The 17829-nt window shown below is 42.4% G+C and overlaps 1 protein-coding gene across 1 annotated transcript in view; it reads right to left on the reverse strand.

Annotated features, from left to right (window-relative positions):
• Positions 1-263: 263 nt before the first annotated feature.
• Pcl (polycomb protein Pcl) overlaps positions 264-17829 on the reverse strand; it is a 102248-nt gene continuing 84682 nt past the window's right edge. Inside the window, 3 exon segments of the mRNA XM_080274437.1 lie at positions 264-357; positions 645-1279; positions 12727-12909. Of these exon segments, the coding sequence (XP_080130563.1) occupies positions 264-357; positions 645-1279; positions 12727-12909 (912 nt within the window).

Here is a 17829-nt window from a genome sequence, read left to right on the forward strand (position 1 = left end):
GTGAACTCTCCTTTTATTTCCATCTTTTCTACATTCACTTACATTTTCATTTACCAGTACCACCATCCCACTAGGGTTTTACGGTACATTTCCTTTTATCTGCCTTTTTTTTTTTTAACTTAAATTTCCTTCTATTACTAGAAGCCACTTTATTTCACACTTCCCTTGTATCTTACTTCTTTCTGCATCACCATATTCAAGTGTATTACAGCCTCTTTGCACCCAAGTTTTTACCTCTTCCCCCAAGCAACCATATCACAAACTTAACTTGATGCCGCTAAATCATGGTTCAACACAAAACTCATACGCAGGTCACATTCACTCTGGCAGTGCTTGATGAACACAGTCTTAATGCAGCTATGGGGTTTGGTGCTTTTATTATATGTGTGCATGTGTGTAATGTATTTGTGTGTATGTGTATGGATTATCAGTGTGAATGCTACATCCCACTTGTGCACTTACAGGAGTCTGTGCACCAACTGATCCCAAAGTTGCTGAGACTAAGAGGCATGGCGGGACTAAGGTGCACCCATCCCAGGAGCTGTGAGAATAAATGGGCAAACCAAACCAGCATCCCAGCCTATCCCAGGAACACTCACGACTGAACCGTATGATGGAAATTGGCTGGGTAAGGACAGACTAGCCTCTCAGCTCCTCCGGAAGTTTAGCTGTCCCACTCTATGAGGTACTGTACTTTGTCGTCGAAGCTCACCCGCCTTGCTATCACGTGGAATTTTTCCCCATTTGCGATGCGATTTGCAGCCCCAAAGTAATTATTGACAGTGGACTTAAGGTCACTGAAGGAGAATCCAGACTCCCCCATTTTTGAGTCCTCAGAGGTATCCGCACAGGGATCTTTGGAGCCATTGCTTAGCCGCCCACTGAGAGCATAATCCACACAGTTCTTTATGTTTGTTGACCCATTTAGACGCAGTCCATTCCCGTTTACTCCTATGGATCCATTCTGCAGCAAAAGCATTATTTTTGACTTCTCATTCTTCTTGCGGAACCTGCGCCTCTTCACCTCCCCGTTCTTACCAATAATGATATCCTTCTCATTCAGTTTCCGCTTGAGAGGGCGAATGACAGGAACCCCATAGCTGAGCGAGTCAAGGTTGAGGAAGGGGTTGTTTTGGCCCTCAAAGTTTGAAGGAGGAGGAATGAATGAATCAAGAGTGCCATGAGAGGAGGTGTCATCCCCACTGGTGTCTCCCGGGGTTAGGCAGGTGGGGGAGGCTGGGTCTAGTGCCGTTTTGCTCACCGCACGCTCTCCATCACTCTGTGGTGAATGTGACAATCACTAAGTCAGGATGGTTACTGTTATACCTATGCTGGAGATGCTCTAAATTAGGCTGAACATCTCCAATCTGAAGACATATTTTATATACAAGGCATTATTTTAGAACAAATGTTTGTTATGCATACTCGGTTTAACCTACTGTAATTACAAAGTATGTAGGCAAAAAGCATGGTCCGAAAGTTAAAAGTGGGTCAAACCCAATATTTTTCCAGGGCAAACTGTGTTTACCTGTATGACATGGTTCTTGTGGTAGGCATCTATTACTTTCTTTTTCTTTTTTAACCTTTCTTATAGCATATTCAACTTTAAGGAATGGGTTTATGACTTCTATGAAGCCAGCAAGTGCTCCACCTTGCAGTGAGTGTCCTAAGAGAAGAAAAGTACTTAAAAAAAAAAAAAAAAAAAAAAAAAAAAAAAAAAAAATCCCTCTCAAAGAACTAGTACACACACCAACAGCTGTCATGCTTTGAACATTTGATCTTGGTGATTTCACTCCAAATATTTCTAAGTAAATTGGCTCTTATCACAATGTATCATTCATAAACCCTCCAACATACTTGCATGTGTCAGCCTTCATCACCTAATAGCAGCTCTCCATACTGCTCAATTTCTGGCAGCCTTCCTATTCAGTCCCCTAACCCTGAGGTCTCATTCTACTATCTTATCCCATGTCATTTACAGGCTGCCTCTCACAACCCTACCATCTATGCTAACGCTTCTCACTTTCTGCTTCTGATAATCATCTTCCACCCTCTCCACATGCACAAACCATCCCAGTCTACCCCACATCACAACACCAATATACCCCAGTGGCATCCTTCCTCTAAACTCTTCCATCGCAAATCTAGCCCCCTCAGGCCCTTATATCGATATTAACATACTGTATTAACATACCATAGGTCAACTCTATCAATGACCATCACTTTGCACTAATGCACAGTTACAAAACCTGATGTTCACAGATGTCCATAAAACTTTGCATCCATGTGCCAAGACCGGCAAGCATCTGCATACATCAGATTTATGTAGCTATATACATATATATACACACATACACACACAGTATTTCCACGTATTTCGACGCATTTTATTTTGACACCTCGTTTTTCACGCCAGAAAAAAGTTTCTGAGTTGTTTCACACTTCACTAGTTTCCCCGCACTTCGACTCTCCAAGCTGGCAGCTAACACTCAGCAGACGACGTGTACCAATGCTCAGTCTAGGCACTGTCCATTTCTCTATGCAATGGTCTTCCACGATCTTTATACAGCAGTTACAGCGGGGCAGTAGACACACGTGAGTTTGTTATTGTTTATGATCGTAACGTACAATCTTCAGCCATGTTGTGCTACTATTTATTAGCGAAGAATTGTTACATGTTTCTCGTAACACAATTTTTGTTTTGATGGACAAATACATGAAATGGATGTAAAATAAAGCTTATCGATATTTAAGGAAGGAAAGAATAATAACCGTCCTAATACAGAGATGGTAGACTCAGTCCACCAATTTTTTATTCTGTTCAACTATATTACAGCCTCTCTTCCTTGCAGCACTACACTGAGTGAGTGGATGGCAAGTGCCCCCACCTACCACTATATATATATATATATATATATATATATATATATATATATATATATATAGATATATATATATCCATACATACATACGAGGGTGGATCAATAAGTCCTCGGCCTACCCTAGTTGCAACTATGGTACACCCATCGTATTTAGATATGTTGTAGGGTCAACCTTTACATGTTCTAGGCCAAAATTTTAAGTTCCTAACCCAAATATTTTTCCATTTGCAAGCCACTGAGTGACATGTGGTATGGTCATTTCTGAAAATGGAACCTTCTGAATACCGTGCAGTGATAAAGTATCTCATGAAAAAACAATTAAACACAAAAGAAGTCTATGATGATTTGGTGACTAGGTGACTCTTCTCCTTCGTACTCCACAGTGAAGAAATGGTGTCATGAGTTTAAGCTGGGCAGGGAGTTGTGTGATGATGCCCCACATCCAGGTTGCCCCAGCACAGTGACTAATGATGAAAATGTTAACAGGGTGCATGATATGATTATGGCTGACAGGAGACTGACTATAAACAAAATAGCAGAGGATACAGGGGTGTCATATGGCACAGTACAATCAATTTTGGTTAATGTTTTGGACATGAGAAAATTGTCGGCCCGATGGGTTCCCTGAATGTTGACAGCCGATCAGAAGAGACAGCAGGTGGTCACTTCTCAAGAGCTCCTGTCCAAGATTCAGCGTACTCCAGATGACTTCTACAGGCAGTTTGTGACAATGGACGAGATCTGGATTCACCACTTCGATCCCGAGACAAAAAGGCAATCTATGGAGTGGAAACACCATGGTTCCCCTGTCGCTCGCAAATTCCGCCAACAACCCAGTGCAGGCAAGATTATGGCATCGTTCTTCTGGGATGCTGAGGGTATTCTCATGATTGACTACTTGCATCGTGGACAGACCATCACAGGTGACTACCACACCACCTTGATCAAAAACGTGAGAGAAGCAATCAAAGAGAAGAGGCAGGGGAGGTTCAGGCACAAAGTCCTGTTGCACCAGGACAATGCACCTGCCCACAAGTCAGCTGTTGTGATGGCTGCCATAAATGAAGCTGGCTTCAAAATTGTGCATCACCCACTATATTCACCTGACCTGGCCCCAGGTGATTTTTTCCTATTCCGCAATTTGAAAGATCACTTACGAGGAAAGAGATTTGAGAATGATAATGATGTCGTGTCTGCCGTTGAAGCATATCTGAACTGTCAAGAGAAAGAATTTTTTTTCAAGGGCATTAATGTGTTAGAGCACAGGTTGTCTTAGTGCACTGAGGTTAAGGGAGACTATGTTGAGAAATAAAAAATAAACCACAGCTCTACATGTTTTTCTTCTACCCTAGGCCAAGAACTTATTGATCCACTCTCATATATATAATATACATCCATATATATAGTATACATACATACACACACATAGTGTATATACAGTGTATATATATATATATATATATATACACAGGACCCTCGCGTCCAACACGCGTTAGTCCAGCACGGAGAGCAAATAATTAGTATTATTTAATACGATTTAATTACTGGTTGGTCAGTGGGGTGTGCCAGCGGAAGCAGATGGGAATGGTAGTGCTTTGGTGGACATCTGTGCTGGTAAGGGGTTGGCAATAGCCAACACCTACTTTTGTCATAAGATGATCCACCGGTATACATGGAGAGTAATGAGGAGGATGGATGGTGAACTTGTTGAACGAAAGGCAATGATAGACTACGTGTGTGTGGATGAGCGAATGAGAAGACAAGTGTTGGATGCAAGGGTGTGGAGAGGGTGGGGGAATGGAGTCTCGGACCATCACTTAGTGATGGCCAAGGTAGAGCTGCAAAGAAAGTGGTTGAGGAGGCAAAGGGGAAGACAGGAGGAAGCAGCTCCTGTGAGAAGAGTGGAGAAATTGCAAGATAGTGAGAAGAGGACAGAGTATAAGAGCATAGTGGAAGAAAGATTGGGAAGGTATGAGCTAGAGCAGATGGAAGGGGTGGAAGACGTATGTAAGATATTCACGGAAGAGATAAGCGCAGCGTGTGAGGCGGTTTGTGGAGTGAGGAGGAGATGCAAGGGTGTGCAAGGGACAGCATGGTGGAATGATGAGGTGAAACGAGCTGTGGAACAAAAGAAGAAGGCATATGGTGAATGGTTGGCGAGTAGAGGTAGGGGAGAAGATGAGAGAGAGAAGAGAGAGGTATATGTGAGCAGGAGAAGGGAGGTTAAGAGACTGGTGAAGGAGAGTAAGAAGAAAGTGGATGAAGAGTTTGGGAGGAATCTGAGTGTGAAATGGAGGGAGAGTAAGAAATTGTTTTGGAAGGAGGTAAAGAAAGTAAGGCAGTGTGAAAGGGGAAATAGTAGGGGAGTGAAAGATAGGAATAATAGAGTGTTGGTGGAGAAGAGAGAGAAATTGAGGAGATGGAAGGAGCACTTTGAGGATTTGTTGAATGTAGAGAGTGAGAGCAGTGTGAGTATAAGTGGTTGGGGAATGGCTGGGAGAAGAAGAGATGAGAGGAGGAAGGAAGAGATCAGTAGGTCGGAAGTACTGGAAGCGACGAAGAAGATTAAGCTGGGAAAGGCCCCAGGAATTGATGGAGTGTGTGGTGAAATGCTTAGGTATGGGGGTGAGATTGTTGTGGAGTGGATATGGAAGTTGTGTAGATTGGCTTGGGAAGAAGGAAGGGTTCCAGAGGACTGGAAATCAGGTATAATTGTTCCTCTATACAAAGGAAAAGGGGAGAGAGAAGTATGTGGTAACCATAGGGGTATTTGCCTTCTTAGTGTGACTGGTAAAATATATGGTAGAATACTCATTGATAGGGTTAGGCATATGACAGAGGAGCTAGTTGGAGAAGAACAAGGGGGATTTAGGAAGGGAAAAGGGTGTGTAGATCAGATATTTGTTCTAAGATGTTTAGTGGAGAAGTATCTAGAGAAGGGAAGGAAAGTGTACGCTGCCTTCATGGACTTGGAGAAAGCTTATGACAGAATAGATAGGAAAGGTATGTGGAAGGTATTAAGAATATATGGAGTGGAGGGGAAATTGTTGAGTGCTGTGAAGAGTATGTACGAGGGAGCTAGGGCTACGGTGCGAGTGGATGGTGAGCTGAGTGAGTTCTTTGATCTCAATGTGGGACTGAAACAGGGGTGTGTAATGTCTCCATGGCTGTTTAATATTTATATGGATGGGGTCGTAAAGGAGGTACAAGGTAGGGCAGTGGATGTGGGGGTGGCCCTAATGAATGAGGGTGAGATTTGGAAGCTTCCGGTGTTGCTGTTTGCTGATGATACAGTATTGTTGAGTGAAGATGAATGGGAGTTGCAAGGTTTGGTGAATGAATTTGGGACAGTGTGTAGGAGGAGGAAGCTGAAAGTTAATGTAAACAAAAGTAAAGTTATGGTGTTTGAGAGGAATGAAGTCACAGAGTGTGCAGTGAGGTTGGATGGTGAGGATATGGAGAATGTGAGTGCATTCAAGTACTTGGGTAGTGTGATGAGTAAGGATGGAACTTTGGGGGATGAAGTACGTGAAAGGGTACAGCAGGGAAGGAAGGTTGTTGGCACACTGAAAGCAGTGATGAGAAATAGGGAGGTGAGTATGGAAGTTAAGAAGTCACTGCATGATGGTATTGTGATCCCTACCCTGACGTATGGAAGCGAGGCGTGGACCTTGCAAGAGGGGAACAAGTCAAGAGTGAGAGCAGTGGAAATGAGTTACTTGAGAGGAGCATGTGGAGTGACATGGAGGGACAGGTTGACGAATGAAGAAGTGAAGGAACGTTGTGGGGTAGATGTGGATGTGGTTGAAAAGATTAGGAGAAATACACTGAGGTGGTTTGGACATGTGGAGAGGATGGAGAATGAAAGACTGACTAAGAGGGTGTATGTAGGTGAGGTGGAGGGAGGGAGAGGGAGGGGTAGACCGAGGATGAGGTGGAGGGATGGAGTTGAGAGGTATATGAGGGAGGGGGGGGTGAGTTGGGGGGAGGGGAGTCAAATGGTGGGTGACAGAGTGACTTGGAGGCGTTTTGTCTGCGGCCACCCTTTGCGGGATTAGGGCGTCGGGCTATAGATAGATAGATAGAATTACTGCAACACGAGTGCGTTAGCATAACACGCACAGAGCTCCGAGAAGTGGGCGAAATCCGTAGAGTTCAACTCTAGCACAATCACCCCCGTTCCAACACGGTCATACTGGACATTCCCATGATGATGATAGCCAATGAAAACTTCTGATCCAGTAGCCTTCCCTGCCCGCTATCGTGACGTGATCGTGATGCCGCCCAATTAAAAACGCTTCTGGTGTCACGTGATGTTTTGTTTAAATTTCTCCCACCACAGCGCCACTCAGTCGCATAATTGCATTGGAAGGTGCTTTTTTCTTGCTGCATTTTCTGCCCTTGTTACTGCATTTTACCCTGCTCACGATGCCTAGGAAGCCTTCCGAGAACCCCAAGAAGTGTCGGCACCTCCCTCAGGCCACCAAGCTAGAAAGCACCGAGAGGAAGAAGAAAGAGGAGAGGAAAGTTGACACTGCCAAGGCCTACGACATGAATGAAGCCAACGTGAGGATCATAATAAAAAACCAAGACAAGATCCTGGCAGCCGAAGGCTATCACACGGCACTTCATACCAGGTTTGCCGAGGATACGATGGTAAATCGGAACGGTAACGTGGTAAAATTGCCGACGATACCACGGGCATTTGGAATTCATCTGGATGGATTCCTGCCGAGGATACGACGGGCAAAACAGCGTGACCAAAACTCAGGCGACTCGACAGAGAACGTATCGTACTACAGCATTGAACATTTAGCATGACACCGAATACATATTAATATTTTAGAATAAATATCAATCGTTTTGAAACCCTTCTCATCGGCGTGTGTACCAGTTTATAAACAAAGTTGCTTCTCCTTATTCTCTACCGAGTCAGTGACAGCAATCACTTTCCACAGTCACGAGACGGGGCTCTGGCAACAGTGTGAGAAGCATGCCGTTTGCCGAGGATTACAGAGTGCTAGGACAGGCAGAAGCAGGACTTTCCATGGCTGTGGACGAAGATAGTGATTCCGAGTGTGATTTCGATGGATTTATGAGGGAGGTTGAGGAGGAACAACAGCCATTACCCGCTAGTGACGCCAGCAGCCATCCTCCGGGGACCCAGTAGGACTACATACAGCCTTGGATACCACCTTCCATTCCCAGCAAGCCCACCAACACTATCCTAAAAGGTTAGTTATCATTCATAGCACAGTACCATTTATTATAATTACAGTAGTACCGATATATGTATAGGTATATGGTAGGTATTTAGGGTGACTTTTCCTAGGGTTGCTGACATAATTCATTTTTCCCCATAAGCTCTGTTGTTAGTCCAACACGTTTTTGGTCCAACACGTGACCCATGCATGACAATATTACCATGTTGGACGTGAGGGAACTGTATATATATATACAGTATATCCATCCATCCATCATCCAATCCTACCATTGCCCCATGAGGAGCATAGGAGCCCGGGGCTAAGTAGTTGGTCCCGGCATTTAAGATGAGTGTGACATATATATATATATATATATATATATATATATATATATATATATATATATAATATATATATATATATATATATATATATATATATATATATATATATATTTTATATATATATATATATATATATATATATGAGGCGTCTAGAACCAAAGGGGCATCGGCGCCAAAATGTACTTTTGAGTTATGACGCTTTAAAGTTGTGTTTATGGCAACGTCATAACCAGAAGGCAATAAACAAACATTTAATACATCAAAATAATCATCAGCGCCTATGCTCTACATGTAAAGCCAAAAACAAAACAATAATAACCGTAACCACAAAATAGGTAGTAAACCAAACCCCCAATTTATAAGTGGGCATAATAACATATTGTAGGGATTTAAAAACATAGCAGAAAAAACATCAATGAATGTATTAATGTACAAAACTTTATTAACTGAAGATTCCAGTTCACTTAATATTAATAAACGAATAATTATTACTGTAATTTTACGTTTTTGACAACTAAAACTGAAGTCAATGCAGTTATTATTTTTCCTCTACCATAATAGATTGAAATAATAACACTAAAAAAAAAAAAGTGTAGTGTAGTGCTTAAGTAAATTGAGAAGGGGTAGTGGGGGGTTAAATGGTGGGGTCGTCATCTAGGAGATCGACATCCAACTCTGCTTCCTAGGTGCCACGCCCCCTCCCGCTGTCTCCCCTCACCACTCTCTTTTCCTCTTCCTTTCTACCTTTTTCCACTTCTCCACACACTTCTGACACTTACGAGAGGTTATAGGCACCACCTCCTCACTGTAACTATGTGATGAACTCATCTTGTCACCCGCCCTTCAACCCCAATAACAACAGCTCATCTTGTCACCAATAATCCACGATAAATGGGGTAAAAATCCAATACGTAATAATTAGACACCTCAGTGAACATGGGAGGGAAGCCTCACCGGCACACCGGGAGGGCCACACGCTTGCTGATTGGCTGCTCTGTGGGAGTGGCAGAGAGTGAGAATGCTGATTGGTTTGGGCTGTGTGGCTTAGATGCCTGCCTGCTGTGATTTGTTCGCCCGGCAGCATGGACAAATCCACGTGACTTTGAGCCCCTCTACCACTGTCCAGAAGGCCGAATCTTGTATGGCAACCAGTGCTGTCACTGAGAAGAGGGTTAAGCCTGTTGTCTCCCTTACCTAACTCAAAACCAGTATTTTGGTGGGGATGCCCCTGTGGCTCTAGACGCCTCATATTATATATATATATATATATATATATATATATATTATAGTATATATATATATATATATATATATATATATATTATATATATATATATATATATATATATATATATATATATATTTTATATATATATATATAATATATATATATATATATATATACATATATATATATAATATATATATATATATATATATATATATATATATATATATATATATATGAGGCGTTAAGAATAGTACTGACGTAAACGCCATATATAAACAATGGAGAAAAACGCAGTTAAAGTTTTGCAATCTTCAGATTGTGATAACTTTTTAGTGGGATATGATAGGAAGCTCGTATTTCTTTTAAACTGAAGCTCTATTACAGGGCTTTCCATACAGTAATACATTCATATACCACAATCTGAATATTGCCACATTAACTGCGTTTTTCTCCATAGGTAGATCTTACAAAAAAATTTTTTACGTAAAATCACCGGATTTTGCACATACATTATGTTGATAATAGGAAAACAAAGAAAATGTATAATTTTGGTGTTGATTCTTTGCACTCCAAGAGCGCATACCTCCAGCAGGGAGAGAGAGAAAAAAAAAAAGGTTACGTAACCCCGTTGCAAGTTAAAGTATTGTGTCATTGTATTGTTTACACAATGAAAATTACTAATAATACTGTCATAGTATTGTGTACACAAAATTGTTAATGAAAATTATTACGCCATTAATAGTAATGGAAAAAAAAAAAAAGGTAATCAGCACTTACTATGACAAGAACGAGGACTGCTCTTGTTGTTTGAAGATGGCGATGATGATGAGGGCGATGATGTTGTCGATGATGATAGCGATGATGATGAAAAAAGGAAAATCAATAAATTCCAGTGTGGTGGGGAGGGAGGAGGTAAGTCGACTGTGGTGGTCGGGGAGAAGGGAAGAGGCGAGAACGGGGCGTGTTCAGTCACGGGAGCTCGTTCCCGCCTCCCATTGGCTGCTCAGCCCCGTGTCTTCTGGCACTGGCGGATAAGCTCACGGAGGTAAACTCCGAGTGCAATTTTTCTGGGTGAGCCCATAGGGTCGGTAATACCTTCAGTACTATAGGGATTTCGACCGTGTTGCAAGTTGTCTTCTGACTACTCGGTTGTGTGTTCAGGCACAGGAGGAAGAAAGTGCTATAATAACTCATGGCAGGAGCAAGTTCACTCATGCCATTGGCTGCCCGTGGCGCTTATGCTAGGCAGAGTCAACTTGAGAACATTTTTTGGGGTGACGCACGTAGAGCCGCAGGTACCTCTCTAAGGTAAAGGGTTTTCGACCATTTTGCGGGTTGAATTCTGACTGTTTAGTTGTTGCCGCAGACAGAGGAATGCCGGGGGAAGACAATGGTGTACATAACTGAAAATCATCCGAGGTGGCGCTTACGTCACTACTATTCTCAACGCCTCATATATAATATATAATATACATATATATATATATATATATATATATATATATATATACTGTATATATATAATATAATATATATATATATATATATATGAAGAAGTGAAGGAACGTTGTGGGGTAGATGTGGATGTGGTTGAGAAGATTAGAAGAAATACACTGAGGTGGTTTGGACATGTGGAGAGAATGGAGAATGAAAGACTGACTAAGAGGGTGTATGCAGGTGAGGTGGAGGGAAGGAGAGGGAGGGCTAGACCGAGGATGAGGTGGAGGGATGGAGTTGAGAGGTGTATGAGGGAGGGGGGGGGGTGAGTTGGGGGGAGGGTAGTCAAATGGTGGGTGACAGAGTGATTTGGAGGCGTTTTGTCTGCGGCCACCCTTTGCGGGATTAGGGCGACGCGCGATATATATATATATATATATATATATATATATATATATATGTGTGTGTATATATATATATGTATATATATGTATATGTATATATGTATATGTATATGTGTATATATATATATATATATATATATATATATATATATATGTATATATATATATATATATATATATATATATATATATATATATATATATATATATATACAGTAATCCCTCCAAGATCTGATGTAATAGAGCCAAAGGCACGTAAGGGACTTGGTTTTGTCTGGGACTTGGGAAAAATGCCCCTGGACGGGTACTTATAGACCCCAACCCAACTTAACTTTGAAAGCCACCTAAATAACTCCCTACCAGACATGCAGAGCACCTATTTAAGACCGTATTCATACAAATAAGGGACAGAAACCATAAAATAAATGAAAAGGAATCAGAGAATGGGAAATTAGAAGAGAGTATGGAAAATATTTAGCAGTGTACACGGTACTTACGACACCTCCGTGACCATTGTGAAGATTAACCCACCTCCTCTATGGCTCTGACAGTGGTGAAGGTGCACTTCAAGCATGTACAGCAATCCAGTGTTGAATTGCACTTAATCCTTTGCACTGTGACTTATAACTGTTCAACAATGCACATTCTGTTCTTACTTGCACCACACCAGTTGTAACAGGCCGGTGTTGCATTCTGCACTTAATCCTTTACACTCTGAATTCTAATTTTTTAACACTGCACAACACTGTAAATTCCCATGTGGTCTGGTGGCGAGGTATTGCAATCCATTCACTGTCCACCAAAAAAGCGTGCACATGGGCAGCCATGGCGACGAGCATGCAATCACGACGGTAGGTAGGCGGGAAGTGGGAAGGATGCAGGGGCGCTCTGGCAGACGTTACCAGAACTATACGCCAAAACACAGCGTTCATCAACGTGCAGCAATTTAGAATAGGGATGAATGCATATCAACTTTTTTTTTTTTTTTTTACCCAATCTCAAAATGTCCAGGACCTGGGCATCCAGGTCTTAAAGGGATTACTGTATGTATATACCTGTATATACATACAGAGAGAGAGAGAGAGAGAGAGAGAGAGAGGGGGAGAATAAAATATATAAAAAAAAAATTCAATATAAAAGGGCTTAAACAGAATAAAACTACCTGGTACTATCAAGAACGGGACAATAAGACATTGAAGAGATAATATGAGAAGATAACATTACCTGCTTCAATGCCTCCTTGAGCAAGTTCTGGGCCTGCTTATGTTTGAGGTCCCTGAGAGTGTGAAGTTTCCCTGGTGGTTGATGGTGTTTGGGCGGGCGGCCACGTTTCCTCTTGGTTGCACCCTGAGATCCACATGTGCTGCCCCCCTTCACAGACCCTACCTCCTCGATCATCTTCTTCGCCTGCAAAAGAAAGTATGATTACTCTCATCCATACTCTTTCTTTGTCTTCCTCACCCGCATCCTTGGGTGGGAAAACGAAGTTAAAATAATGATGATGATGATGATGAAGATTAAAATGCTTCTATCTCCAATAAATACTGCCTCTTGCACAGACCCAACTTCCTCAATCATTATCTTCATCTTTAACCCCTCCATGGCTGCCGGTGTCGAATGATGTTTGGCCGATAAACGGCTTCAGGTGATGTTTGAGTGCGGCCTATAAAAAACAGCAAAAATTTTTGGCAAGTGAACAAATGTTCTGAACATCTTCAGACTGACCTACACTACACTCCCATACATCCCATCATGCAGTTCAGAGCCTGCTGCTGTGATGAGTGTTTTTTTTTTTTTCACTTGTGGCCATGCATAAACAAGCATGACTACACCCATTATCTCGACCCAGACAGAAAATATCATCTTTGTCCTCCCTTGCGAAACACACACAACCACCCTGTGTAGGATTATGAATAAATACAGGCATAAACAAAAAAGACATGATAATAAGAGAAAAATACATTTTTGTCTTGGTATCTTTCCCTATTTGCTCATGTTTGTTGTACTGGTTTGGATCAATCGATGCAGTGCGACTTGTAGAAAACTGTGAAAGCTTTTGGGAAGTGAATGAACATCTGGGACATGAGACTGACCTTCACTTCACCCTCTCATGCCTCATTTGTCAGTTCACCACCTGCTGCCATGATGGGTGGATGTATGATTTTTTCGTTGGTGGCCATACCTAAATAAGCATAGTTATACCCATTATCTCAACCCAGACAGAAAATATCATCTTTCTCCTCCCTTGCGAAACACACACAACCACCCTGTTTACGGTTATTTAAAAAAAAAAAAAAAAAAAAAAAGACATGAAAATAAAAGAAAAATAAATTTTTGTTTGGTATCTTTACCTATTTGCTCAGGTCTGTTGTACTGTTTGAATAATTTTAAATATTCTTTGTCTTTTACAAGCATAACAGGAAAGTTTCCCATTTTTATGTGATGCATTCGTGGCAGGAAAGCCCTCCCTTCCCTTCCTGCTAATCAGCTCATGCAAGGTGTGAATGGCAGGTCGTCTCCATTTCACTTCTCACTGTCCAGCCTGTACATTTAAGGGATGACGTTTATCTCATTTAGGTCTGAAAACAGAAACTCTCGCCTCCCTTTTCCAACAAACTCCACCACCCAGGCAACAAAAATAAGTCGATCCCACCATAAACACAATAAACACTGAAAAATGCAAAATAAATTCATAATATAATTTTTTAAATTAAACCTCACATATTATATACTGGTAAACTTTAAAATACTATCAAATTATTTCACACCTTTCAACACCAATGACAGTGATTTTTGGTTAAAGAAAAAAGTGTGATGTTGCATCACTGCAATACCTATGTGTGACCAGTATCAGCTGCCTAAATTTACGCAACTTCTGTGTTCGATTGCACGCCACTGGATGGGTCTAGGCAGCTGAAATCTGCACTGCCAGGTGCATTGGAACTTCCTCTTCAATATGGCAAGGGAAAAAAATCAATTTTCGATACTTCAGAAAATGGCCACAGCATCGTCCAGGGACGCACGTAAAATTCCGGACCTCCACGGAGGGGTTAAAAAGACTGAAAACTACTTAATCTAAAAAATCTGAAAACCTAACCACAAGAGTGGCCATGTGCAATTTGCCACAGGGGTGTGGGAAGTAAGTCCATCTTGTGCAGTGTTTGTGATAAGTGGGTGCATAAGAGATGTTGTGGTATTAGAGGTAGACTGCAAGATAATGCTGATTTTATGTGTGTGGTTTGTTGGATAGTGGTATTAGAGGCATACTGCAAGATAATGCTGATTTTATAAGTGCAGCATGTGGAGACTGTCAGGCGTGAAAGGATTGAATTTGCTGGTGAGTCTCTTGAGTGTGTGGAAGAGTTTTGTTATTTGAGAGACATGTTATATGCTGGAAGTAGGGCTGAAGCTAGCTCTGTGGCTTGGGTAAGGAGTGGTTAGAAGAAGTTCAGGGAGCTGCTGCCTCTCCTGACACTGAGGGGGCTCTCCCTATGTGCTATGGGATCTCTGTATGCTGCATGTGTTTGGAGTGTAATGCTGTAAGGCAGTAAGACCTGGGCAGTAAAGGAAGAGGATATTCGCAGGCTCAAACGTACAGAAATGATAATGATTAGGTGGATCTGCAGTGTGTCCCTGAGTGCAAGGCCTCGGGGGGCTAGGTTTACCATGGAAGAGTTGAGAGGTAGGATGGGACTGGAGTGTATTGGTGTTGTGATGAGGAGAGGTAGATTGAGGTGGTTTGGGCATGTGAAGTGGATGGGGGATGACAACTGAGTGCAGAAAATGAGAAGTGTTAATATTAATGGTGGGGTTGTGAGGGGTTGACCAAAAAAGACCTGAGACGAGGTCATTGTGACCTCAGGGTTAAGGAACTGAACAGGGACGCTGCCAGAGATCGAGCAGCATGGAAAGCCACCATTAGGTGACCAAGGCTGACACATGCAAGCATGTTGGAGCCTTCAAAAACGAAACGAAACATCATCATCCCAATCAAATTATGTTCTCCCCATCTGAGGATGGAGTGAGGTCAGGTCAACACAGCAAGGAAAGAAAAAGCACGAAGGAGGGAGAACTATCAATTGCTTGCCCAATGAAATAGCCAGAGAGTTACTCAAACACCATTAAAGCCCCCAAAATCTTGGCTTCACCTCACAGATCTACCCACCTTCATATATTTTGGAGGGCATTACTCTTTACGGATGCACTTCATATTACCTGCTGGAAATAACATTTGTTCCATCTTATGGGCAGTGGCCTCAACAACTGGATCTCTAGTGATATCTGTCAATTTGGCAACATTTCTTCCTTCCATGACCATCCATCCTACCTCATTTAATTCATAAATTATCCCACAATTCTGTTTCCCATCTCTATCTCCTTCCCATTCTCCTAGCTACCCACCTTCTATTTGGTCTGTTTGAACTTGATTATATATATATATATATATATATATATATATACAGTGCTCGTCAGAAGTATGGAGCGCCCTGCGTCCCTCCTGAGAAACAAACCTTTCAACATTGAAAAAACATACAAATAATGCATTTTATTTACCTTTAGTGCTTCGTAGGGTAGCCTTTACGTTTCTTCACGGACCTGAGACGTCTTGGAAGTGAAAGGGCGAGGCTCCTGAGGTGCTGGAGGGGTATTTTGTCCCAGGAGTCACGAATGGCAGCTTCCAGCTTAGGCAGAGAGCTCACGTCCTTCCCTTGGAAACTCTTCTTTACGAGGTACCAGAGGTTTTCAATCGGGTTGAGGTCTGGGCTATTTCCTGGCCAGTCTGGCATGAATGATACCTCGCAGTCACAAAGCCAATTGGTGACCGATTTGGCCTTGTGAGCAGGTGCACCGTCCTGCTGAAACACTCGTGCACCTGTTAGCTCGAAGGAGTCTGGTAAATGATCACACAGAAGCTCCAGGTAAACATCCTGATTCACTCTGAGGTTCTTGGGAAGTACAACAAGCTTCCCCAAACCCTTCCCTAAGAAACAACCCCATACCATGAGTGAATCAGGATGTTTAACTGTGCTTTCTACATACCATGGGTCAAGTGGGTCACTACCTTTGCATGCTTCTCTGTTACAAGTGACACTAAACGTTGCCTCATCAGACCACAACACTGACAACCGTTGCTTCTCACCCCAATTAAGGTATTTGTTAGCAATGGCAAGCCTATGAAGTCACTGGCTGCTAGAGAGAAGAGGCTTTTTCACAGGCCTGTGACTTGTATAACCAAGTTCATGGACCCTACGAGACACTGTTCTCACAGACACCTCACCAAACACTTCCGGGTTGATCTCCTTAATTTTCCTCGCACTCACACGAGGATTAATCTCCACTGCACGTTTTAAAACATTAACAGACCTTGGGGAAGTTTTCCTAGGCCTACCAGACCTCGGTTTCTTTGTGGGAACTTCACCACTGTTTTCCTCCCGAAACCGCGCACACCAACGACGCACTGTCGATCGTGCCACACCAACCAATTCACTAATTTCCTTTGTCTGGTGGCCTGCCTCCTTTAGAGCAATGATCTGGGATATGATTTCACTCGATAGTTCACAGGTAGGTCCCATAACAAAGTTTTGAAGGCCAAAACACTGCGGGACACTCGGTAAAAAATGGCGCAATTTGAGAGGGACACTCGGCAGAGTTCCTCTCTCTCAGGCAGCCCGTGGGCGACTGAGACGGGAACCAACCAGCGCGTCGGAAGGCCTCAGGCTACCGTGACATCATGCTCGGAGCTCAAACTTGTGGCTCAATTCTTACCCCCAAAAATGGGTGATTCTTTCTGGGCCATAAGTATTGCGTGCCCGGCGGACAACGCTGAATACTTTTGACGAGTACTGTATATATATATATATATATATATATATATATATAATAAATCCTTGTTTTTCGCAGCATGGATGTTCCGCCAAACCGCACGATACGCGAAACATCAAATTATGAAGTTAAGAATCAATGGGAAAAATAGAGGAGCGTTCCGGTGGGACACGTACCTACCCTATCAGAAAGTACTGTAACACCAAACAGGCCCTACCCAAAATTAAATGAAGAGTGTTTACTAGTGCTAAAACAGCATAACACAATAAACGTAACCGAAAAGACATTAAAGCTATTATAAAGAGCTGCAACACCAAAAATCCTTACCAGAAATAAAGTGAAGACTGGCTTGAGTGCCAGGCAAAGGTGTGTTGAGGGTAGATGGGCTAGTTACTAGGTGACATCGGCCTCTCTGGGGAAGCCCCATCACCTATGCCGAAGCCCCCTCAAAGTTGAACTCAGGCTCCAGCACCTCCACTTCCTCTCTGTCCACTTCTCCTCCTC

This window comes from Coenobita brevimanus, chromosome 57 (assembly GCF_032717465.1).
Source record: "Coenobita brevimanus isolate Jiangsu-jjx chromosome 57, ASM3271746v2, whole genome shotgun sequence".
NCBI classification, from domain to species: Eukaryota; Metazoa; Arthropoda; class Malacostraca; order Decapoda; family Coenobitidae; genus Coenobita; species Coenobita brevimanus.